This window comes from Sceloporus occidentalis, unplaced genomic scaffold, assembly GCF_023333645.1.
Source record: "Sceloporus occidentalis isolate IW3139 unplaced genomic scaffold, rSceOcc1.0.p SCAF_13, whole genome shotgun sequence".
Classification (NCBI taxonomy): Eukaryota; Metazoa; Chordata; class Lepidosauria; order Squamata; family Phrynosomatidae; genus Sceloporus; species Sceloporus occidentalis.
In genome coordinates this window covers 1,608,657-1,634,685 of record NW_028316993.1, presented here as the reverse complement: position 1 = coordinate 1,634,685, position 26,029 = coordinate 1,608,657, and the positions used below count along the sequence as shown (strand labels likewise).

The 26,029-nt window shown below is 43.5% G+C and overlaps 3 protein-coding genes across 6 annotated transcripts; 1 reads left to right on the top strand and 2 right to left on the bottom strand.

The window, feature by feature from the left end:
• Window positions 1-158: 158 nt before the first annotated feature.
• LOC149304516 (biogenesis of lysosome-related organelles complex 1 subunit 3-like) lies at window positions 159-3,171 on the bottom strand. 4 transcript variants are annotated; one of them, XM_089478890.1, is made up of 2 exons: window positions 3,143-3,171; window positions 159-945 (listed from the first exon to the last, which is right to left on the bottom strand). In XM_089478890.1, the coding sequence occupies exon 2, from the start codon at window positions 929-931 to the stop codon at window positions 356-358; it is 576 nt and encodes a 191-aa protein (XP_089335016.1). In that variant the 5' UTR covers window positions 932-945; window positions 3,143-3,171; the 3' UTR covers window positions 159-355. The 4 variants fall into 4 exon arrangements, with proteins under 4 accessions (XP_089335016.1, XP_089335013.1, XP_089335014.1 ...); XM_089478887.1 differs by lacking the exon at window positions 3,143-3,171 and adding an exon at window positions 2,136-2,207; XM_089478888.1 differs by lacking the exon at window positions 3,143-3,171 and adding an exon at window positions 2,106-2,166.
• Window positions 3,172-3,818: 647 nt separating this feature from the next.
• Window positions 3,819-13,460, top strand: LOC149304515 (cytochrome P450 2B4-like). The gene is made up of 9 exons (XM_089478903.1): window positions 3,819-4,345; window positions 5,439-5,601; window positions 6,625-6,774; window positions 7,241-7,401; window positions 7,841-8,017; window positions 8,318-8,459; window positions 9,758-9,945; window positions 11,097-11,238; window positions 12,129-13,460. The coding sequence occupies exons 1-9, from the start codon at window positions 4,166-4,168 to the stop codon at window positions 12,311-12,313; spliced, it is 1,488 nt and encodes a 495-aa protein (XP_089335029.1). The 5' UTR covers window positions 3,819-4,165; the 3' UTR covers window positions 12,314-13,460.
• An 85-nt stretch (window positions 13,461-13,545) lies between these two features.
• LOC149304514 (cytochrome P450 2G1-like) lies at window positions 13,546-25,588 on the bottom strand. The gene is made up of 8 exons (XM_089478899.1): window positions 25,303-25,588; window positions 23,719-23,868; window positions 21,598-21,758; window positions 19,141-19,317; window positions 18,881-19,022; window positions 18,057-18,244; window positions 17,535-17,676; window positions 13,546-14,807 (listed from the first exon to the last, which is right to left on the bottom strand). Exons 1-8 carry the CDS (start codon window positions 25,574-25,576, stop codon window positions 14,626-14,628), a joined length of 1,416 nt encoding a protein of 471 aa, XP_089335025.1. The 5' UTR covers window positions 25,577-25,588; the 3' UTR covers window positions 13,546-14,625.
• Window positions 25,589-26,029: the final 441 nt, after the last annotated feature.

Sequence of the window (26,029 nt, the reverse complement as noted above, 5' to 3'; positions counted from 1 at the left end):
AATTAATAAAAGGTAGGGCCGAGTAAGGTCTTCTGACAACTTCAAGATACCATTGCCATTTTAGGCACCTTATAAAAATGCTTCAGGCAGCTGCATCAATGCAAAGACACAACATAAATGTTACTTTAAAGAATACAACATTCCTTGAAGTAGGACAACATATAAAGGATAGTTTTATTTCGTTGAGTACTGGAAGAGTAACAGTGATTGCATGTGCAATGTGATTTAAACACTAGGCAGCAAAGGCTTTCTCTTACAGTCGATTTTTTCTGGCACCTTATAGCCAGATTGGCAGCTGTCTTAATCCTGCTTCAGCTTCTGCTTACAAAAGGCAGCAGGCATGACCTGGGACCAGCTAGGATTGTGCTGGAGGGAGCTCTATCTGGATATCAGGCAGTAGGTTGCAGCTGGTGATGATGTCTATCTTGTCTGCCACGGCTCGCAAGTCCTCCAGGACAAGCCGGATGTTGTGCGAGGCGCTGATGATGCCATTTTGGGAGTTACTGAGCTGGCCAGTAATGGCCCCAATCTCTTTGATGGCCGTCTGGTACACCTGCTTGACAGTGCTATTGACATCATAGTACAAGCGGGCGTTACTCTCAATGAGCTTCTGCTGCAGAAGGGTGCTATAGCGGCCTCGGTGTCGGATGCGAAGGGCAGGCTTCTCTTCAACCGCTGTAGGAGAGCCTGGATCCTCATTCCTATAAACCACCAGCGGTGGCAAGTCTGGGCTGATTAAGTTAGGCTCCACTTTGGGCTGGCTAGAATTGGCATCTTCCTCCTCGTCCGTTTCTGAGGCTTCCCCAGTTACCTTCACCCCAGAAAGGCTGGGAAGAGTACCTTGCGGCACAGAAGACAGATACACTTCTTCATCTGAATCTGTCTCAGAGGCTTCTCCTTGAACTACAGTTTTGTACCTCGAAGCGGTCATTTCTGCATGGACCTCTAGAACAAGAAAATAGAAAGCTGTTTATACTTGAGAATTTGAGAGGGAAGAAGATATAACCAAGGTTACTATAAGTGAGGAAATCTTTCAGTTCTGGAGAAATATTCACAAACTGGAGGGATATACACAGCTGTTGTTGCAGGGAAGGCACAGAGGCATATGAATGGCTCCTTGGGTTAGAATTCAAAGACACACTTGTGTTAGTCTGGAATATCAATATGCAAAGGGATCTTGTGGCACCTTTGAGACTAAGTGAATGAGATCCCAAGGGCCATCCAGACCAACCCTATTCTGCCATGCAGGAACTCTCAATCAAGGTATCCCCGACAGACAGCTAACCAGCCTCTGCTTAAAGACCTCCAAAGAAGGAGACTCCATTACACATTGTTCCACTGTCAAACTGCCCTCACTGTCAGGAAGTTCCTCCTAATGTTGAGCTGGAATCTCTTTTCCTGGAGTTTGCATCCATTGCTCCAGGTTCTAGTCTCTGAAGCAGCAGCAAACAAGCTTGCTCCCTCCTCAATAAGACAACCCTTCAAATACTTAAACAGGGCTATCATATCACCTCTTAACCTTCTCTTCTCCAGGCTAAACATCCCCAGCCCCTTAAGTCTTTCCTCTTAAGGCATGGTTTCCAGACCATGGTTTCACCATTTTAGTCTCCCTCCTTTGGACACATGGCTCTAGTTTCTCAATGTCCTTTTTGAATTGTGGTGCCCAGAACTGGTCACAATATTCCAGGTGGGGCCTGACCAGAGCAGAATAGAGTGGCACTATGACTTCCCTTGATCTAGACACTAGACTTCTATTGATGCAGCCTAGAATCGCATTGGCCTTTTCAGCTGCTGCAGCACACTGTTGGCTCATGTTCAACTGGCAAACAACAACAACAACAACAACAACTGCAGAGTCGCAGCCCAATGCTCAAACCACTATCCCCATGCTGGCTCTTCTTTTATGACTCCTACCATTACTGATATCCAACCTTTCCCCCTAAAACCAGGATGCAAGGGAGCTTACAGTTATTCTTTCACACTGGGACACAAACACAGACATATATATATACATATATATATATATATAATCATAACAGTACTGTAAAAACAAAACCAGGCATCTTAATACTCCATCTACGAAGAAGTAACTTGCTATTACATACCTTTAAAAAAAATGAATTCGAATCACTTACCCGGAAGTAGCACTTCCGCCTTTGCGGGTCACATGACTATTAAGAGGCTCACGTGAGCGTCCCTGCCCCCCCGTGCGCATGCTCCGCTTCGACTCCCCGGCGTTTGTTTACGCAGAGACAGCGGCAGCGCATGCGCATTGCGGCCTCGGGAAAGCTTTCCTCCCTCAGAAGGCGAGGGGGCGGAGCTTGAGGGCCATGGCGGGCGGGTTTCCAATGGAACCATGGGAGTTGTAGTTTAAGGGGGCATTGAGAAGTCTCTCAGCCTGAGAGTTCTTTGGCGTCGCTAAACTACAAAACCCAGAATTCTGCAGGATGTTTGCCATGTTAAACTAGAACAATAGGGCTAGAGGAGAAAAGGTTGCATCCACATTAGAGAAATAACCCAGTTTGACACCACTTTAACTGCCATGGCCCAGTGCTATGGGAATGGGATTTGTAATTTTGTGAGAGAACAATTAAACCATAAACAATTAAACCACCAAAGTTAAAGCATAATGAGCTAAAGACTAATATTACAATACAAACCTCAAATTTTGATACAAACGGTTAATTCAATCAATTTGCAGACCTCTGGTAACCCCACCAGACTACAAATCCCAGAATTCCATAGCATGGAGGTTAAAGGCGGTGTCAAACTGCTTTATTTCTGCTGCGTCAGCGTGACAATAGCCGTGGATTAATAATAATAATAATAATAATAATAATGATTTATTTCTATTCCACCTTTTCCCCATGGAATCAAAGTGGATTACAACAAGAATATTAGATACAAAAGAAAAAAAAAATTAACCATACAGTAAACATAAGCCAGAATACAAAACCTTATCTAAAGCAAGGAAAATATATATAAATATATATATATATAGAGAGAGAAATACAAAGAACAAAACTGACAGTATCAATGTAATAAAATATACCCTAACATAGTTAATCTAACTAACAAATATCAACTTTCCCCTAGCAGCAAAAAATACAGTTCAATACAAATACTAGGAGAGTAATAATACAATAGCCGTAGGAGACCGTAGTCCCATATACTCCCAAAACATTACTAAGTAATAATTCTTTAAGAGGTAAAGATGTCACGCATTGCATGGAGCAATGTTGACTTTTCTGCCTCAGCAAAGACGTTTCTTCTTTTAGGGCAATGGCCGCTTGGTCAGCCTCCTCATGGAGCTGACCTCCAAACATTCAGAGGAGTTTATCAGACGAAGGAGATCGGGAGTTTATCCTGCGAATATACCAAAAAAATTGCATAATTACGCGTAACAATTTCACATGATGTCGCACCAAACCCACCATTAAAGTGGTCACAAAGAAGCATTAACGCGCATCTTTTTACTTTCGGGATTTCAGCGACAATGCCTTTCCGATTTCACTTTATTTGCCCAATTGTGTGTGATAACCATTCGCGCAATTACTCGCCATTTTCGCTTTATTTGCGGGATGCTGTACATGAGTTTTAATCTCTAACGCCAAAATCAGCCCCAATGCAATAAAGTCCAGAGTGTCTAATGTAAAGTCAAAGGCTTTCATGACCGACATCTATAGTTTTATGTGGGGGTTTTTTGGGCTATGCTGTCATGTTCTGGAAGAGTTTATTCCTGACGTTTCGCCAGGAGCTGTGGCTGGCATCTTCAGAGAAACGTAATGTATATCTTCTCTGAAGATGCCAGCCACAGATTCTGGTGAAACGTCAGGAATAAACTCTTCCAGAACATGGCAGAAAACCCCACCAAAAATAACTATTCACAGTGTCTCCTTTGATTTATTAGTAAGGCAGGCCCAGAATATTGAATCACTGACCCTCTGGGACTTTGGTTCCATTCATTACTTGGAAGAATAGGAACTTTCCACAGGACGTTTTTTCTCTTTACATTGAAACATTTCAGGAATTCAGTTAATGTTTGATCAGAAAGTTAGGTTGGGTCGGGAGGGAGAAGAGGAAAGGCTTTTTGTATTGTAGCGTCTTCTGCTTTGCAAAAACAGAGATTTCAGCAAAAAAGTTGAATTGGGCCTTCTGCTCCCAAATGGCTCTCTTTGGAGTTTTGCCTTTCTCTTTCCTGCTCTCCTGCATCATCTTCTTCCTTGCCTTGCTATGGAGGAGTCACAACAAGAAGAGCAAACTGCCTCCAGGCCCCATGCCACTACCTTGGCTGGGCAACTTGCTCCAAATGGACATTCGGAACATGATCACCGCTCTTCAGAGGGTAAGTGTGGCAGGTCTCTGCCCCAAGAAGGTGACCGACTACTATATTTACTCATGTAGAAGTCTTACATTCCTAAAATGGACTCCAAAATGGTTATATTTGCTGGGATTTGGTAACTTCTTTGATATTGTTTTCCTTTGTTTCATTAGATCCTTTGTTACATGCCCCTAGGTTTTACCTACAGTTTATCCATGGCTCATATCAAAATCCATAATTTTGGCCCCCAAACCTGCCCCCAGTTTATATATGAGTCTGACGTATAGTTGAGTATGATTCTCAGTACCCTACAAAGATAGCACGTCACGTCACATTGTCAATGAGGTATTAAGGTTACATGTGGTTGGGAGCATCTTTAACCCACAAGCAAGCAACACCTGTAGTCATGTTTAGGACCTTACCAGCCAGTTGTAGTTCTCAGAGTCCAGGTAGTCCAGGTCAGTAGGGTACTGCAATAAATACAATGCATCGATCCAAAGGAGTGTCCGGTAGTATGGTCAATGTACAATGCAAGGTCCAAGGTTCTTCAGAAACATGAGCCAGGGATCAAGAGACAAGAGTGTTGCTTCCTCCAGAATGGTTGGTTGTCAGTAATGGCCTCCTAAGGGAATTGCTAGATTATTTATGGCTAGCAACCTATCGCAGCTATTGCCTGATTAATGAGCGTTTCCAGTATAAATGCCCTGAGTGTTGCAAACTCTCCCTCTCTCATCTACATTCAGCTGTGGTACGTATTGCCAAGTCCATGTCTCTGTGCTGTGGCTACTGGAGGGTGTCACTATCTGTCTCAAGCACTGGCATTCTTCGGTTTCCCTTTCTGTATCATAGTTTGAAAGCGGTACATCCCCCTGTCCAGTTGCTTCACTGTCTGTCTCAGAGTTTGAACCTGGGACCCGGGAACAAGGCATGACACTTGTCTCCTCCAAGACTGCACAGTGCTGGTATTTCCCATGGCTACCATCCTTGAGACATGCAGAATCCACTGACACATTTGTTTTGGCAGAGCTACCAGTTCAAGAGCTGCCTTGCTAGACATGATAGTGTCTCTTAATGTCTAGATTCAAGGTGCTGAAGGATATGCTCTCTTTCTTGGCAGCTTCAAGAGAGGTATGGTCCTGTTTTCACCATCTACATAGGCTCCCAGCCGGTGGTGGTGCTGTGTGGTCCTAAAGCCATAAAAGAAGCTCTCGTAGATAATGCAGAAGCTTTTGGTGGGAGAGGTCCAATGCTGGCTCTGGGCGATAATATTGTCAAGTATGGTGAGTGACTGCTGAATTATATTTTCAAATGGGGCTGGAACAGACCATGAAAAACCTTGAAGAACTACTGCCAATTTCAGTAATACTGGGTTAGATAGACAGACCATGAGTTTGAGTTAGCAATGTCTACATGCCACTAATCTGATGTTGTCAATGTACTGGGGATGAAGAGAGACAAGGTGAAAGGTTTGAAAAATGAGGACTGTCTAAAGACCAGGATGATAGAAAGACAGATGTTTGTGTGGTACGTTTCCAATTTCCTGAAGTCACAAAGAGATCTGGTGGAAACAGTAAAGACAGAGTTGGACTTCTTTTGATTGAGAAAGAACAGAACGCTGAATATTATGGAAGTGCCCAAAGAAACTTTTCAGGTTTCCATTGTATCCCCCTTCCTTCCCTCTGCCATCTATTCTTTGCAAACTCCTATTGCTTCTTGACAAAGAGTTCTGAAATGCTTGCACTTATGTTCACTTTCTGTTTGGCCCAGTGAAGGTACAGCTTGAGCGTCCCTAATCCTGAAATCTAATATCCTCTAAAACCTGAAACTTTCTGCTTCCAGTCACCTGCTTTCACCTTCGAGGCAGCCGCTGTGGCACTTCTGTTTGTTCATTTCACAGTTTCTCAATCTCTCTTTTGCATCTTGTACACAATCTAAGTAGCAAATGAAAGAGATGCAAGGCTGGAGAGAAACGTGAGAGGATCTGTGAAATGGCGGAATGCATGGATTTGCACCAAACACTACACTTGGAGTCTTGCCGATTCACAGTCTCTCCAGCCTTGCAGATACAGTGCATACTACATTATTTGTGTTATGTATCGTGTATTATGTATATGCAAGTACAGGTGTTCCAAAATGTGAAAAGAAATCCCAAATGCGGAACACTTCTGGTCCCAAACATTTCAAATAAGGGGTACTCAGCCTATATTATCACAGTTCCTTTGTAGTAACTTTTGGAAAATGTTTTCTGTGTTGTCCTTTTACCTTTATTCAATCCTACTCTGTGGTTACTGCTCCATTTTCAGGAATGATTACTACCAATGGAGAGCGGTGGAGACAGCTTCGCCGCTTTGCCCTCTCCACCCTGAGGAATTTTGGAATGGGCAAGAAATCAATTGAGGAGCGGATCCAAGAGGAGGCTCAGTTCCTGGTGGAAGCCCTGGAGAAAACAAGAGGTGAGTCCTATCCAGCGTTTATGTTTTTTTACTCATGAGGATGCTATGAGAGTCTGCGTGGTACAGTATAATTATGTAGTGGAGACCAGAGTTTGAATCCTGGCGTGGCCATGTAAACCCATGGGGTGAACTTGAGCAAGTCATTCTACACTGGGCACGGAATGGCCACCCACCCCCCAGTCCCTATGATAGGTTTGGGGCATGGCAATTGGCATAGTGTAGCTTCATTCTGCATGTGATGCATATGCTGAGCCATGCAGGATTGCAACAAATGTGTGACTAAGGTGTGCTTCCCCACTTTTCTTTGAAGAACCAGAACTTTGAGTTCTGTACAGGTCTGAAAAATGGGGGAAAGGATTTAAGGAAATGGTCACTTTCCTCAATTGTTCAGCCATGGTTGTCATGGGCCTGAACAGCCCTGCAAGCCAATAAACACCCCAGTTGTACCCTTTTCTCCTCTCCCCAGGTCATCCTTTTGACCCCACCACGCACCTGAACCAAGCCGTTGCCAACATTATTTGCTCTGTTGTTTTTGGTAACCGGTTTGAATATGAGGACGAGAAGTTCACCGCTTTTCTTAACTTGATAAGCCAGGCAATACAGCTCTTTTTGTCTCCTAGGAGCCAGGTAAGCGTTAGTCCCACTTACCTCTCTTTCTTCAGTTGGTCTGTCTTTTCTGTGACCTGATATATGTGTCACAGTTGCTCCTCAGAAAAGAAGTATTTTCATGAGAAAATGTGCTGTAGTGGTCATTCAAATAATACTTTCCATTTAATACACTAGTCCCCATTTAAAGATAACATAGGAAGGAAAAGAGGAACCTGAAGTGGTGGATGAAATATGACAAGTGGGCTGTTTTTCTGGACTCTGACTCCTAAGATGTCCCTTCATTCCTTAAACAGTAACTTTGCATATCTAGAGTGTTATTTAGGATCACGATCAATGTCTTTATACACACCTATGGTGCAACTGCTCCTTTGAGGGGAAGCGACAGGTTGACTAAGAGCATAGTGTGCATCATTTTTGATTTATCTACTCAGAACCCGATTTTCCATTTTCTTTAAAGATGAAGAACTTTGCCCCACGTTTGATGCGGGTCTTGGCTGGGCCCTTTGACAAACTGTCCAAGTGCATCCAGGATTTACTGGCGTTTGTCTCTCAGAGGATCCAGGTGCACCGGGAGTCGTTTGATCCAAATTATCCTCGAGACTTTATTGATTGTTTCCTCAGCAAAATGGAGCAGGTACGGGTCAGAATGGGGATGAAGGAGTACACCAGGACATGTGGGGAGGAAGATATTAGCCACCAAGGAAACTTTGAAGGGTCACTCGCCCCAGCGTACACACACTGTTTTAAAATTCTGTTCTATGGGGCTGAGAGTGTGTGACCCACCCAAGGTCCCCCAGTGGGTTTCCACTATGTGGCTAGTCTGTCTTTGCTTTCTTAAGGGCTTCCTCCCCATCTCCTGGTAATTGTCCTCCAGGAATACAACTTTGGCCCTGGTTTGACAATGTCGCTTTCCATTTTCCTTTCCTTCTGTCAGGAGAAAGACAACCCAGCTTCCGAATTTCATGATGACAACCTGGTTGTTTCGGTGCTCAATCTGTTCTTCGCTGGAACAGAAGCGGTCAGCACCACCCTCCGATATGGACTTCTCATCCTCCTCCGATACCCTGAAATAGAAGGTAGAGGAAAAAGCCTCTCGTTTCCTAAATAAGCCCAACATTTCAGATCAAATAATGCTGAGTGTCCAGGAGAGAAATAGCACACAGTTGGGCAATGCCCAGGGGCATTTTATGCCAGCCACCATCACAGCTATTCAGTGACCATGTCAGAGAGAGAAGGACAGAGAGAGGGAGAAGCCATGAAAGAAAGAAATGTGGGATGGGTCTCAGGAAAACTTTTCATTTGACTATCCAAATGCATAGCATTTGTGTACCCAGGATTACAAAGGCATTCATTATAACTCACCTCAAACAATATTATACAAGACTGCATATCATAGAATTTTGTGCAATAGAAACCAGTTCAAAATACAGTGGGCCCTTGGTATCCGCTGGGGTTTAGTTCCAGGACCTCCCGTGGATATCAAAATCTGTGGATGTTCAAGCCCCGTTATATACAATGGCTTATGACTGGGTGTTTCTTATATGGTAAATGGTAAAATCAAGGTTTGCTATTTGGAATTTTTAAAAATATTCTCAAGTCGTGGATTGTGGAATCCATGAATGCAGAATCTGTGGATACAGAGGGATAACTGTATAATCAACAGAGGAGGAGAGGTTGCAGGGGAGAGTCACAATGTAGCTCCATTTCTCAGAGAGATTCCAAATACTGTCCTTCCATAGAATGGGAAAAGAATGCACCTGCCTTTCAGGCCCCAAAGGCCTGATATGCTGATAAGATGCTGAGCCACCTTATTGCAAAGCCATGTGATGCCTTTCCTCTGCTTCTAGAATTTTATTCACAGGGCAACAGGTCTTCATCTTTTTCTGAATGTGGCAGAAGGATAGTCACCCACCTGGATGATTCTAAGGAAGTCTAACAACTCAGTTCACTAAAGCATATTTTTGGCTTCAACCTTTTTAGGGAATCTAGTGAGTGAAGAGAAATCACTCAAAAGTACTAGCCAGTCAATAACATAACACATAACCACTGAGTTAACTCCAAGTTCTATAAATGCAGGTTTACAGCAAATAAAACATGTCCATCTCTAAAGTGTCATAAGACTATTTGTAGATCAGAAAGTAATCTTTCCAAGCTCAGACCTGGCCTATGGAAGAACCTTTGAATTGGTAATGCTGGGAGTTAAATCTGGTACTTCTTGAAGGAGGGTCCTGTGCTTTACAATTGAACCAGGCTTCCTCTCATACATATTGATGTATCTAATGGTTTCAAATGGCCAATAGGTCTAATCTTGACCTCTATCCTATGCTCTATAACACACAGCTCTTAGCCTTTTGATTCACCAACTTGTTTGCAGCCAAAATCCATGAAGAGATTGACCGGGTCATCGGGAGGAACCGGAAACCATCCATGGAGGACCTGAGTCAGATGCCTTACACAAATGCGGTGGTGCACGAGATTCAGCGTTTTGGAGACTTTGCCCCTCTGGGAGCTCCTCATTCAATGACCTGTGATACCCAGTTCCAGGGGTACACCATTCCTAAGGTGCTGTGAGTCCCAAGGCTAATTGTAATATCGGCGCACAGTCAGAATATTACATGTAGGTGTGGCTCCAGTGTGTTTTTCAAATAATATAGTAATGTTTTACACCATCATCAGTTGGAAATCTAGAGATGTCCCAATGGCTGTGGTTCCTGTCCTCTAGCTATTATTGGAGTTCAACTTATCTGTAGACCATCACAGGTAGCTTTCACACTATCCTTCATTTTTGGAAGTGTTGTTTGTTCCCTCCATTTTCCTGCGAATCCAGATTGTGTCATTATAGCTTTGTGTGGCACTATTTTCTGTGGTCAGAATTCTGCTGGTGACAGGTATAAGCTACACTACATATGCAGAGTGATTTTTTTTGGACAACGCAGAATGGACATGTGCTGATGGTGACAGGAGTGGAGCTCTACATGCAGAACTGTTGTAACTGCATAATAGTATACCTAATGCCTCTGTGCAATGACATGCCATTTATGTACATTCGCCACTTCTCATACATAGCACTATGGTGGTATTCAGTACAGGAATTGTGTAGTGCTAGCATAGGCTGGCATCCTGTTTGTGATGTATGCTTCTATAAGTTATGCTATAGTTGTGCTAATTGCCACAGTGCAATAGATGTATTCTGCCAACAGTGGTAGAAGCAGAAGCCTTGGAAATTGTAGCAAGCTGCTGCTCTCCTAACTGGAGATTTACACACAGCCCTTTCCTCTTGCCTGGAGTTGAACCCACTCACACTGGAGAATTTGCACTCTTGTTTCCTTCCTGAATGACCCATGAAAACTGGAGATTAGGGAACCCCAATGAAGCTGCACCAGTAATACCTCTCTAATTCAGCCTTGGTTCCACCAGTAGCGAACAGATGTCCCAATGGGAAGACTATAAGCAAGACAGGAGCATAATAGTCTGCATCTAATCTTCAAAAGGTAGACTATCTTTGATATGGAAAACAGGGAACTTCCTATTATTTGGACAAATAAGACCCCATTTAGTCCTACCACTCCTTATAGCTGCTGCTGCTGGTGGTGGGGCGCAAGGTGTGGATTAATTCTGAAAGCCAGGAAGATCTGTACCTGGATTTAAAAGAAAATGCAGTCAGAATTGGTGGCAGGTACCAGGGTTGACCTTCCTCTGCCTTTCCCCTCCAGGGCACCACTGTTATAACTTTCCTGACTTCTGCCCTGGAGGACCCCCATCACTTTGAGACTCCAAGGAAGTTCAATCCTGGCCACTTTCTGGATGACAATGGAGCCTTTAAGAAGAATGAAGCCTTTCTGCCTTTTTCAACAGGTGATGAGGACCTCAGGTTTTATTTCCAAAATGGTGCATGATGGGCTGGCTTGGCAAGACCTCAGGAGGATCCAAGGCTGGCTTTCTCAGCCCTTGGGCCTCCAGATATTGAGAAACTTCAACTCCTAGAAACTCCAGACAGCAAGGCCAATGATCTAGGATCATGGGGAGGTTCAAATCCTGACCATCCAGATAGCCAAAGATGAAAAACCACTGACTTAAGTGTGTGTGTGTGTGTGAGAGAGAGAAAGAGATTCTATTTTGTATTAAGGTTCAGCTGGCCATTTTTTTGGATCAATCATCTTGGTTTAGTTCAATTTAGGGAGCCCCCCTCAAACCTATCTCACGATCCCCTTCTACGGGGTTTTCTTGGCATGTTTGTTCAGAAAGGGGTTGCCATTGCCTTCTTTGGAGCCAAGAGTGTGTGATTTTCATGTGTGGGTGCTTCATAAAGACAGTAATATATCCACCATGTATTTTTTGAATTTAGAGAATATGTTAATGTTGGCAGAGATGATAAAGGTAACTGAATTCAGTACTTTCATCTGGTATTTAGGAAAATGGCATACTTGTCAATTGCCACTTCCTGATTTTCAGTCTGGCATGTCATGAATTTTGACTACTCTTTTGAAGACGTGGCAGCACTAAATAGGGGGCAACAAGCATGTTTGGCAAAGAAGCAGCTCTGTGCAAGGTTTATTGCATATTTTATGTGCCCTGATTTTCTGCATTGGTTTGCTCCAACACACTTTGGAGGGGTTTTTGAGGGGAAGAAAGCAATTCCCCACTTTCTCAAACAGTGCAGAGATGAATGAACAGTTCATCTTTTAATCACTTTTAGTCACACTCCCCCGCACAGTGTAACTAAATCCCTTGTCTTGCCTCTCCAGGGAAAAGGGTATGCTTGGGTGAAGGTTTGGCCCGCATGGAGCTCTTCTTATTCCTCACGACGGTGTTGCAAAACCTCACTTTGAAGACTCTCTGGGATCAAGAAGAAATAGACATCTTGCCACAGATTGTTGGTAGTGGAAAACGTCCACTGTCCTACCAGCTTTGCATGTTTCCACGGCCCTGATGGCCAAGCCCAGTGATCCCTGGAAGTTGAGAGCAGGGGCATTTGTCTGTCTCTCTGTGAGTATCTGTGCCATGTCAGATCCCCATCTATCCTGAAGTGGAAGACAGTACCACAAATCTGGAATAATAATAAAAAAAAGCCTTGTGACTCAATTTATGAGCCTCATCACATGAGAAAAGAAAGCACTTTCATTTTCCTTCCCAGGGGAGATAGTCATAAAAGCATGGCTTTTGTAGAACAGATTCTTCCAGCTTGACAAAGGGCACACTTTTACAGCTTCTTCCTCTGAAAGAGAATGGAAGTGATGCAATGTCATGTGGAGAGGCACAAAGAAAGCCGCTACTCTTGCACTCCATTTCAGATTTCTTTTCTCATGTGACAAGGCAGTAAGATGTACAAGATGTGCTAAAACTAAAGAGAACATAACTCAGCTCTACTCTGAATATTTTTTGGGGTGGTTGAAATGTATGTAAGATCATTTTGGTAGATCTTGATATGAAAAGAATCTTGCTAGAATGGCCTTTTCTTGCAACCCTTTTGTTCCTGGATTTTATGTGTAATAGAAGAAGCACTGTAGGATGTGCAGATTGTACTTTTCCAAACACTATTATTGGATTAAATTCCAAGCCCTGCTTATGACCCTATGTTAAGTCTGGTACTGACTGAGCTGTATTCTGCCTTGGAGTAGTAGTAGTGAGCAGTTTGTACGGCTTATACTTAGAAAATGGATAAAGAAGCAAGGATTATGAAGAGGTTCTCCAAAGAGGAACAAGAGAAGAAACACATCCACCAGCTTTCCCGATTTGGCAGGGACAGTCTCAATTAATCTTTCGTCATCCCATTTTCTAGCTGTCACCGTTTTTCTCTCCTCCTCCCACCATCCCTCTTCGTCCTCTGCTTCCTTCAATTGTTGAAAACAGCAGCTTATGTTTAATTCAGCAAGTCAGTCCATATTGCTTTTGGGGGAATGGTGAGGCAGAGAGGAAAAAGTCCTGTATATGCTTAGAGGCCTCAGACCACACCAGATGAAGAACCTGCATTCACTGACAGATCTCTGTAGTTTATCACTGACGGCTGCATTTGTGGTGGATCAATGCTCTCGAACTTCAATAAATTGAAAGTTTGTTCACTTTGAACAAGCAAGGTATTTGAATAGTGAGTGATGTGTGTATTTTGATGGGGCTGGGAAGGAAAAAAAGAAATGCAGTTGAGCAACCGACAGACTTGGAGGGGTTTATTTCTTTATTTAGAGTATTTGTACCTCACCTTGAGCCAAGGTGGCTTCCGAATCTCTAATTTGACATTATCCTGCCCTCAGGTTTACAATCTAAATAGGACAGGACACACAAGGAAAAGAAAATGGCGGTCAGGGAGGGGATTAGGTCCAGCAGGTGTTATTGGTTGGTGTTCTCACCCTTCCTGGGTACAATAGTGCCAGTCGGGAGACAAGGAGGGCCTCTCACCAACGGCTGGACCTTAGTATGATGGAACTGTGCCTACTTGTTCTCTTTGCCCCCTCTAAGCCCATAGAAGTGGCAAACTGGGATGGATGGAGGACCTTTCATCTGCTGCATGATGGAGCTCTCTCTCTGTGCACATGCCTTCAAGTCACTGGTTGACTTATGGCAACCTCATGAATTTCATAGGATTTTCTTTGGCAAGGAATAGGTTTTGCCAGTTCCTTCCTCTAAAATATAGCCAACAGCACCTGGTATGCATTGGCGGTCTCTCATCCAAGTACTAACCAGGGCTGAGCTTCCAAGATCAGACAGGATCTGGCACCTTTAGGCTACTGCTCCTGCCTGTTATTCTCTCCCTATTCCCAACCAGACAGTTCCCAGTCATGTTGGTCTCCCACCGTTCTCAGGCAATAGCCATGGGCTTTGTAGTCCATGGGGAGAAATTATGTGTTGGAGAAAGGCAACTTTAAAAGGACAGAGAGAGCTCTTTTGTTGGAATCCATACCATGGAATAAATATTCCATTCCCTGCAAGCCCCCCCTCTCTCTGTGTGTGTCCCTACATTAATGTTTTAATTAAGTCTTAATTAGCAATAATCTAACAAATTAAATCACTTTATATGTTAAGGGTTTTGTGATAGTGAATCAATGGTATGATTTTTAATGTCTAATATTGTCAAATCAATTTTCAGACCTAGAGTTCCAAGCTCTGCCATTTGTCTGCTTTACCCGCAGCGCACTTGCGCTACATATGGAGCATTGTACCTAGTTCACCAGACTCTCTCCGATGCCCGGCCATTGATTAGTCATGCCAGCCTTTCCCTTTCCACCTCATTTGTTGGCCAGTCCTTCCTCAGCGTGGGATGGCACAGAGCTGGTACTTGGGTGGGACGTTGGCGAAACTGCTCACTGCTGGCATAAGGTCAAGGTCCTCAGGCGCCATGGGCGACTTCAGTGTGAAGTTTTGGAGGATGGAAGTCAGATAGAGGAAGAGCTCCATGCGAGCCAAGCCTTCACCAGCACAAATTCTTTTCCCTGCAGAGAAAAAACAAAACCAGACCCTTAGCTTTCCGTTTCATTGGGTAAAACGAACAAGACTCATTGCAAACAATGTAGGCTCCTGCTATTTTCTGACCAGTGGTTGCTGGTGTTCTTTATGTCAGTATGGTGGTGAATCTACTCCAGGTCTTAGTCTCTGTTGGGTAGAAAAGTTCAGCCCAATGGTCTCAGCTTGAAAGAAGCTGTAAGAATCGCTCAGCTCTAGCTCCTAAATATGTTCAGCACCTTGGATAGCTGTTTGTAAGTTGAGATGGTAACTGAGAATAGATTCTCTTTTATTGCCTTTGTCAAGGTTTAAATAATTCACCACTGTTTAAAATTAGTGTTATTTTTTAAGAGAAGAGACCATTTAATGATTTTAAAACTTAATCAAGTTTAATTGTTTTAAATCTCTTTTTGTTTTGATCTATGTTGTGAGCTGATCTGGTTTCCCTCTCTGGAAAAAAATTGGGACAGGCATTAAGTAAATAAACAGTAAAAAAGGATGGCATCCTGTTAGGTATTTACACTGTCATAAACTGATTTACAGTCACATAAAAGTGAATTGTGATGTTTTACAATGCTCATGTTCCCAGGAGTGGATCAGAGACATAGTTGCATCTTCAGGACCATTGTGCAAACGGAGCCAGCAGTGTGGCCATTGTGAAACAGTCCTGATGGGCATCAAAATGCATTGCACTTTGGGATATGTTGCACAATGGGAGTCCCTGTTATGCAACAGAGCATCTCACATGGTGCTCTATTGTGCATTAATGCAATTCACTAACAGCTGCACATCATGTCATTGATTTAGCTCCATCACCATAAAGTTATATATCATAACATGTCATGCAGAATGTCAGCCAGTGTCTGAAAGGACATGTGGCTCCCTAGGCCAGGAATTTCTCAGCTTGATCTACTGTAACATGAGTTTTTGTTGCTTCGGTTCTTAGAGCATCTGCAGAAGCAGAAAGGAATCCTGGCAGCTCAGGCTAAAATAAATACGCTAATTTTAAATGTGCTGATATGTTATCTCACAAATGTCCACAAGAGGGATCTGATGCTTGCGAATGTGAAAACCTAAGATTTGTTTGTCCCATATATTATCTCACAAATGTCCACAAAAGCGCACTATAAATCTACCTTTTACATAGGCAGCAGGCAAAGATCACAGAGGCAGAAAAACCAAAAAGCCTGTTTGCTTATTTAGTTATTGTATCCTGTCTTTCTCCCATTATGGGACTCAGGGTTGCACACATTGCAGGTTATAGCAAAATGCCATCAAAACAATGTATAGTATGAAAGCGTAAAGACCATGAAACAGACAATCCCACCAAAATTTAATCTTAAACCATTTAAAAACATGTTTAAAACGCAAAGGGTAAACATCCAGCACACCCTTAAAAAAGCCTTCTGCCACAACCAAGTCAAAGTCGGATGTCTGTCTAAATCAGTGGTTCCCAAACTTTGGTCCTCCAGGTGTTTGGGACTTCAGGTCCCAGGATTCTTGGCTTTTGGCCATAGCAACTGGGACTTCTGGGAGCTGAAGTTCAAAACACATGGAGGACCAAAGTTTGGGAATCACTGGTTTAAATAAAAAAGGTCTTTGTTAGCAAAAAAGGGAGCAGAGATGCAGGGAGCTCCTGTGGAAAGAAATTACAAGTTCTGGGGCATCCACCAAGAGAGTCTTGTGTCCTTAGAGAAAGCCCTCCCTCTAAGATCTTAAGATTTGGGCAAATATAAGAAAATACAATATTTCGAAGAGTCTACACCCGAGTTATACGCACGGCCATTTGTTTCCAGCGAGAATTTGGATGCTGTTGCTTTGGTCTCCCCTGGAGAGTTGATGACAATTAGAAATCTCTGCCATACAAAACTTAATGCTTGGAGAGACATGCTCCCTGCCCCACCCCAGAAAACTACACCAAAGGTTAAACCCATTGCTCTTCCCAACACCAGTCTCATCTTCTGCAAATCACGTTAGTGCATAATTTTTCAAAAGGGGTTTGAGACAGGTAATGACATGCGAAAGAGCAATGCCATTGCATGTAAGTTGCCAGAGCACAAGGTTTCCACAAACGAATTACGAGGGTGGCTTTTGCTGCGTGGGAACAGTAGCTGAGATCCGACACCGCAGTCTGTGTTTCGTAACTTTATGAACCTGTAGCTATTGTATTTCCTATTTGTGTGTATGGTGATGAAAGCTGGACAGCAAAGAAAGCCAATGGGAAGAAAATCAATTCATTTGAAATGTGTGCTGGAGAAGAGTTTTAAGGATACGGTGGACTGCTAGAGCGGTCTGTGAGAACAAATCAAGTCTAAACTCTCCCTAGATGTGTTGTTTTTTTTTTTGGGTGGGTTTTTCAGGTTATGTGGCCATGTTTTAGAAGAGTTTATTCCTGACATTTTGCCAGCATCTGTGACTTGGAAGGGAGAGAGCCAGGGAATCCCAAGTGCTGTATCCAGAGCATGGAATTGGCAAAACCACCTCTGAGTATTCCTTCCCTAAGAAAATCCTACAAAATTCATGGGGTGACCATAAGTCAATGGCAACCTGAACACACACACACACACACACACACACACACACACACACAGCATAAGCCAGTAAATCAATTTACAAAGGGCACGGGAAGAGGGAAACAATGTCAAAATCAGGACCCCGACCCTCCCAATGTCATTCTAGAGCAATCCCCTCCGCTCCAGCGCATGCCAGCTTGGTACCTATAGAGAAGGGCATGAAGGCCTCGTTCTTCTTAAAGAGCCCTTGCTCATCCAAGAAGTGGCCCGGGTTGAACTTTTCAGGATCACTGAAGCAGTCGGGGTCTTTCAGAACAGAGGTCAGCAAAGGGATGATGTTCAGTCCCTGGAGGAGAGGTAGAAAAGGAGGGCAATGAGAGGCTGAAAACCTGCAAAAGCTTTGAGTCCAATGACTTCTAGGGCCAAGCAATTCTAACTGAGTGAGAATGGAGACTACATCAGAACTCCTTACTATTAAGTGTGGACAAAATGTGGCCCATGGAGTACATGTGGACCTTGTACCCCAATTCTGTGACCCCGATACCTCCCACCTGTCCCCCAAAGCCTCACCCCATTTAAAAAATCAGTGCAATTTTAAGGCATTTTTGGACCACATTCCATGGAACTAAAGTACTAAAGTACCAGCCAAAGACACTTATACCCTGTTAAAATTCCACTTTACTATAAAGTCCACAGATGCCCTCGCCCACCATTTTAATGCCTCACCTTGGGCAAAGTATAACCCCGGAACTGTGTTGTTCGTGTCATGGCATGAGGGAGGTTCATGGGGATCACGTCGCCAAATCTCTGGATCTCATGGATCACAGCATCTGTGTACGGCATCCGGGCCCGATCCTCCACCTTTGGCTGGCGGTTTCTCCCAATCACATCATCGATCTCTTGGACCACTTTTGCTGCAGAGACGAATGGGAGACAACCTTGTGTAAAAGAGGTATGCTACCAGTATAGACTGGTCTGAAAAAATGGGGTTCACTTCTATTGGGACAGCGATTTTGTGAGGATGCCAAGAATTAGGGGCAGTCACAACAAATTACAGTTCCTATGGTTCCTGCACAGATTTTGACCTGTTTCAAATCTAAACATGGGCAGCAGGGAGGATGTTTTCTATGAAGATTCACTTGCTGCTACTTATTTCTATTTCTATTTATATGACAGCAGTGTCCACAGTAGTTGGGCCTCCAAGGAGATGATGTTCCACAATTGGGTTTATTTCTAGTTTTCCCTTCCTCAGGACTATCTCCAGTACCTATGGACACCATTAAGAATAAGGATCCAAGGTAAATCAATGGAGATCCCTCTTTGTGTGACTTGCATGTGTCCTAAGAGGCTGGAAGCCGCATCAAAGCCATGCTCCAGTCCTAAGGATTGGAGTGCAACTTTGGTGCAGCTTCCAGCCTCTTAAGACGCACACATCATTTAAACAGCATACCTCCAAAGTGACCCGAAGCAGCTTTCTTTTGGCCTGTCTGTTTGGGCCCTTAGTTTCTTCTAACTCTTGCCCTTGTTCTTCCACATCTTTCCTAACATACCTTGTATCTCTGGGTATTTCATCAGAATCAAGAATCCGAACCGGAGTGTGGAGCTCACCGTCTCAGTCCCAGCAACGAATAGATTGAGAACAGACATGATCATGGTTTGGAGGTGAAACTCACTGGAAGGATTTTTGCTCTCCTTAAATGACAAACACACAGCGTTACTCAGTCTGGCTCTATACAAAACTGCAGACATTTCACTCAAATTCTGCAGAGCAAACCATTGATTGCAGGGCATCAGAACAGAACAGCAATACCTTTTCCATCTGGATAAGAAAGCAGTCAATATAGTCGCGGGGATTGTCAGGATCAAGGGAAGCCTTGTTGATTTCGATCCTTTCGGCCACAAAATCATAGATTTCCTGTAGATTATGGAACAGTTTCTTGTGGGGGCCTGGCAGGTACTGCATGATTGACGGAAACATTTCATACAGCTGCAGGGAGGGATGAAGAGCAAATATGTGTTGTATTTAACATCATACTCCATTAAGTGAATGATTATCACATACAATTGTGCAAATAAAGTGATATTGGAAATGCATTGTCACTGAAATCCCGAAAGTAAAAAGATGCGTATTAATGCTTGTGACCACTTTAATGGCGGGTTTTGTGCGACGTGTGAAACCATTACGCATAGTTACGCGATTTTTCCAGGATATTCACAGGATAAACTCCCAATATCCTTTGTCCGATAAATTTCTAGGACACGTGTATTTTTCTTTTAAGTAGTCCATGGTATCCGTAGAACGCTTCTCCAGCATCATGTCTCGAAGGAGTTAGCATCACCCATTTTTTTATGGCTGCTTCTTGTATCTGAAAACATCTCCCAAAATATCATGGGAGAGTGCCTTCTCAGTGGCTGCTCCCAGTTTGGGCAACTCATTTCTGGAGGGCCCAGACTGGAGTCCTTTTCCTCTTCCTTCTATAGATAGGTGAAAACCTTTTTGTTTCAACAATCCTTTGAGGTTCAGGGGGTGGAGGGGCTTTTCGGAATATCCTGCATTGTCTGTACCTGTTGTTTTATCTTTTCAGTGATCCTGTTCTTCACTGCTTTGAATTCTACATTTTAAACGTTTCTACGGTGTGAATTTTTAGCAGTATCTGTTGGAACTTTTGTAAGGTGGCTTGGGTCCTAAACTGGGGGGAACGGCATAATAATGAAGGTAATGATGGCCAGAATCCATCAATGATTACTTACATCTTTAATTTGAATTGAGCAGTTCTGTAACAACTGTATCCAGGAAAGGGCTGGGGTTGTGTTCCTACGTCGAGGAGCCTGTGAAGTGACCGATATACAGTGGGACTGATGCGCATCAGTCCCATTGTACAATGGTCCTGTTGTGCATCATGACACTCACTAGTGATGATCTTTGGTAGAGCCTGATGCACATTGGGATGCTCTTGCCAGTGTCCTGTTATGCTTTTCCACAATTTATTTATTTATTTAGAGCATTTGGAGCCAGTGTGGTGTAGTGGTTTGAACATTGGACTATGACTTTGGAGACCAGGGTTCAAATCCCAGCTTGGCCATGTAAACTTAGTGGGTGACCTTGGGCAAGTTGCATGCTCTCAAGAAAACCCTATGATAGGTTCATCTTAGGGTTGCCATAGGTCAGAAACGACTCAAAGGCACGCAACAACAACAACAACATGTATGTGGCCACTTATAACTAAAGTCCCGGGACTGTATTGAGCAAGTGTACAAACAAAAGTATATCAAAAATAAATTAAGGATTGGCCGGGTTAAACAATCCTCCCTGCATGTGTCTAATCCTCCTTTTTAAACCAGCAGCCACAACCGCACCTTGTGGCAATGAATTCCATCAGCTATTTCTGAACTGGGTGAAGAAGGACTGTCCTAAAACCTCCTACCAGTCAACTTTGTTGAATGTCGGTTTTGTTGTTCCAATACTTATCAGCAACGGAGGAGATAAAACGCCTCCGCTGCCTTTGGCTTGATCTCATGCAGGGAAACTTTCCAAGGCACATGAGTCAACACATTTTTGCTGGTGTGGACTGGCCCCAGCCCAGCCTCTCATGCTGCCAGGGAACCGATTAGATCAGCTTGCAGCCTCTAACCCTGTTTTCACATAGACTTCAACATTTCAGAGATGAAAACTGGGGCCAAGGAACATCAATGTGTATGGTCAAGATGGCAAACGATATTAAGGAGCATGAGCACGCAAGCTAATGGAGGCTGTAGCAGTGTGCTTTTGCCCAAGTCTGCCGGAAAAGGCAAGATGCCAGCTCTTTCCTCTTCCTCCAGTTGCATTAAATGAGTACAAACTACTTTTGCCCTTTGAACTCAGTTTGCGGCAACCAAACAAATTCGCAGCAGTTTGCTTTTGCCTGAGTCTACTGGGAAGGGCAAGATGCAAGCCCTTTCCTCGTCCTCCTGCTAAATTAAGTGATAGCAAACACTTTTGCTCTTCCAACTCAGTTTGCAGCAACTTAAAGAAGCTCGGGACAAGGGGGAAAAGTGGGAGGAGGAGAGAAACACTGGGACATTTTAAAGACAGCTGAAAAGGTAGGACAGCAGAGGATTAATTGGGATCTGTCCCTGCCAAATTGAGAAAGTTGGAGGATTTGTTTTTGTCTAACTAAACTGACATGGAGGGCGGCCATGGACCAAGGGAATTCATGATATTTGAGCAAGGACGAAAGAAGAAGCATTTCTTTGTCCGAAATGTTTATGCTCCAAATGCACTTCTTACCTGACCTGAAGTGGCGCTCATCCCCGCAAAGTTCTTGTTTATCTTGTCCAGCAAGGAGAGGAAGTCTTTGTCTTCATAGTTGAAGCGCTGGCCAAAGACAATGGAGCAGATGACATTGGAGACTGTACAGCTCAGGAAGAATGTGGGGTCAAAGGGCGAACCTGCAGAAAAGAATCATAGAATTGTGGAGTTGTAGAGTTGGAAGAGATCCCAAGGGCCATCCAGTCTGACCCCCTGCCATGCAGGAACTCCATCCTCGATATGACACCCCTTCAAATACTTTAATAGGGCTATCATATCAGAAGCAGGTCTTCACATTATGGAAAGTTCAACCCATATCGCCCCCCCAAACATTTAACAAAGGAAAACTGGGAGACATGTGGCCTAGCAACATCAGAGGGTTGCCACAATGGCAGAAATTATGAACGATAAAGAACACATAGGCTGGGATAGGCTCCAACAGTTTGCTTTTGCCTGAGCTTCCTGGCAAGCAAATGATCCTGTTCCCTCCTGTCTTTTCCTGCTGCTGAATTAACTGAGTGCCATGGCTTTTGCACTCTGAATTCACTTTGCAGGATTTATAGTAGATTGAGGACAAAGGGAGAAAGGAGGAGGAGAGAAAAACTGGGACATTTTAGAACCAGCTGGGAAACTGGGATGACAGAGGTTTAACTGGATTGACACTCCTGGCATCATTTTAGGACATTCCCTGAGACTAAAATGGGCCAAGGCCATGAAAATATGGGAGATGTGACTTCACATGCCACCAGAGGGCATTCAGATGCAACTTTTGACCATTGGAGGAGCATCTAGAGACTACATTTTGTCCCCTTTGAGTTAAAAGAAAATAGCTGGACAGATCTTCTGCTTCCCACTTTCTACACCAATATGGAAATAGCCATGTGGGGAGCTTTCATGTTGCGGCTGGGGGGTTGCACAGGGAGACGTACAGTCACTACATGCCAGAAATAACATCTCCTGATGCAAGATCTTAACCAACCTTGTAGCAGAAATGCACAAGCTAATAGAGGCTGCACATTTTGCTTTTTCCTGAGCCTACTGGAAAGGACAGAGAGCCAGCCTGGCATAGTGGTTTGAGCATAGGACTAAGATCCTGAAAAATGGAGTTCAGTTCCTCGCTTGGCCAATTCCATGGCCAAGCAAGGAATTGAACCTCATTTTCCAGGGTCTTAGTCCTATGCTCAAACCACTAGGTGACATTGGGCGAGTCACAACCTCTCAGCCCCAGAAAACCCCATGATAGGGTTCCCATAAGTTGGAAACCACTTCGGGGCTGCCTACACCAACTGGAAAAAGACATGATTTCATCCATCCTCACTTTCCTGCTGAGTTTATTGAATACAAACACCTCTTCCCTTTGAACTCAGTTTGCAGCAACTGAAGTAATCCATTGCAAATGCGGAAGGTGCTAAGAGGAGAAAGAAATGGGTATCTTTAAAAGCATCTGAAAATATGGGATGCCACAGGATTAACTGGGACTGTCCCTGTTGAACTGGAACCGTTGGAGGCTATGCAAGTCATGTCTTTGGTCTAAATCTCAAAGTTGTTGGCTTCTATGTTTTCTTTCTCCCTTCTGACTTCACTCCAACTGCAAACCAGATTTTGCAGCCAGACTTTCCATAGTGGCAGTTACATATATATATCCCGAAACCATTATCCATATATGGGTCAACATTCCTTAATAATAACACATACAGAGGAGGCGATTCACGTTTCTTTTGGAACTAAAGAGTCATTTCAGAGCCTTGTTGCCTTTTTTTAAAATGTGGAAATCTATTTCCTAAGAGTCAATGCACTTTCTCCCCCAAAATGTTGGTCGAGTCTCCCCCAAACATAGCTAGGAAAGTGTAACGTCTTTGCATTTTTAAAAAAATATGAAGGTATGTTTGTAAGTGATCTTGGTTTTGGATGAATAAATACTCTGAGCAAATAAAGAGTAGCAGTGGTTTCTAGGCCTGTAGCCATAACAGCAAATAAAGAGATATCTAACAAAAGGTCCAGAGTCAAAAACAAGCCACCTTATGTAACAAGGGGAGGAGGGGGGAAATCCTCCTGAGCGCTACATTTCGCAATTCGAGAAAGGCGAACAATATGCCCAACCATTTGTTTTCCTGAACTCCTCCAGAAGGAACTGGGCCTCTTCTTGGATCCGTTCTTCAATGGGACGTTTTCCCATCCCGAAATTCCTCAGGGTGCTGAGCGTGAATTGACGGAGCTGTTTCCAACGTTCCCCATTGGCAAATGCAATCCCTGGAAAGACAACACCCCAAACTCAACAGCCGAGAAAATGTAGAGGAGGAGAACAAGGAGAAGACAAGAACAAGAAGAGGAGGAGAACAAGAAAAGGAGGAGAAAGACCAAGACCACACAGATTCCAGCCTTCCATATTGGTCTTCTCCAAATCCTAGACTTTTTGATCTGGGTCCCTAGTATCACCTTGAGTTCTGCTTAATCTGGATGCATCTGCACTGTAGAGATAATCCAGTTTGACTGCCATGGCTCAATGCTATGGATGCCTGGGATTTGTAGTTTGTGCGGCACCAGAGCTTTCTGACAGAGAAGGCTAACTGTTTTACAAAACTATACTTCCCAAAATCCCATAGCATTGAGCCATAGCAATTAAAGAAGTGTCAAACTGGATTATTTCTGCCGTGCGGATGTAGCCAGTGAGAGGTTGTTGAGTCTGAGCTACAACTCAGATTTTCAATGTCACCTACCAACTCTTAGTAGTTTTAAGCTTGTCCAGTCTCATTTCAATTGCTTGCTAGCACTTACTTCTTCAGTGAAGCTGCCTAGGCAAGGAGAGTTTTTAGGAAGCAATGAGGTTCTACACCAATGCCAAGGTCTACAAGAGCTTTATAAGGAATACTAACAAGAGGTGCCTGCAAAAAGGTCATTCATAAGAGCTGTAAAAGGTAGCTAAGGTTGGGACCTAACACAACTGTCTGGAAATCAAGAGGAACAGAAAATTCACTGGAGCAAATCTTCCTCTGGATTGCTAGCTGGAGATATTCCACTTCACTTGGTTTGCAAGAGCAGGCAATGCAGTTGGATCTCCATTTTTTATGGGCCATCTCCAGGTGGAGGATGAGTGTGTAGATTCTCCAGCTTTAGTGGGCTTATCTCCAGACAATAGGAAATGGCTGTGTAAATCTCTAGCCCAGTTAGTAAAATAGCAGTTTGCTACAATTTGCAAAGGTTAATTGATTTATTGCTGCAATTTACAACAACTCTGTGCAGGTTGTGGATTAACCCAGATAGCTTACTCCTTTCCCCATCACTGCTGCACAAGGGCTCACCCTCTGCTCCACATCCACTTTCTGGCTAGATTTACTGTTCCTTATTCCCATCGGCCTAAGAAGGAATAATCTCCTCCTTTCACCTTGGCTCTGAGAACAGCCCTTTAAAATAAGATTTCTGTCTTAATTTTTTTAAATGAATATATTGGATGTTATATACAAACACATAGGTATATGGGTCTGTATGTCTGAATGCCAAGCTGTGAGCAACTATAGTTGGTAGGTACCCAATGCAAAACATTGAATGATACCACCAGGTGCTATCCCTTGGTCCAGGTTTTGATCCAGAAACCTGAGATCTGGGACAAGAAGCCCTAGAAAGCTCTGATAACTGAATATTTTTATGCTATGGCAATAGGGCAATATTTGATTCTTTGGAACTCACCCAATCCCTGAACGAAGTCATCCACGGTGGCCAAATTTCCTCTCCCACTGAACTCCTCAGCATGGTCCACCAGAGCTTCTTTGATAGCCTTGTAGCCATACAGGATCACCACGCGTCGCGGGCCCAAATGAACTGTAAATACGGGCCCGTATTGGTCTCTCAGCTGCAAAAGAAACCAGTCAAATGGTGCCAGTGAAAGTCCTTTTCGGAGACGCTCTCTTGCGAGCCCTTTCCTACAATTGTCCTTTGTATCACTGTTCCATCTGGCCAACATTATGCTTTATTATCTGCTGGTTTTAGGCCAGAGGACAGGAAATGTATGGCTCTCCAGATATTGGATGGAATCCTGTACAAACCTTATACATGTGGCGGTACTTTTTCAGTTGCTGTGCAAGATATATTTAGTTTGTAAGCAGCGTTCCACATATGTAACCATTTCACATGGACCTAAATTCAGAGGAGGACATTAAATTAATTGGTTTTACCAATGTGTTGACTCACCATTCAATAGTGGATTCAATGGATCTCCTCTAGCTGGGACTAACCAATAAGATGCCAGTCATGCAGCTGCACATTCTTGGATGTTATACACCATACATACATATAGGTATATGTATATATGTATGCATATTTGCATATACATATATTCTTCAGTACCTTCCATAGACCAGTTATTGACTGGGTTTGCAAAGATAGCCATTATGTATTTGCTGGTGCACAATAAGAC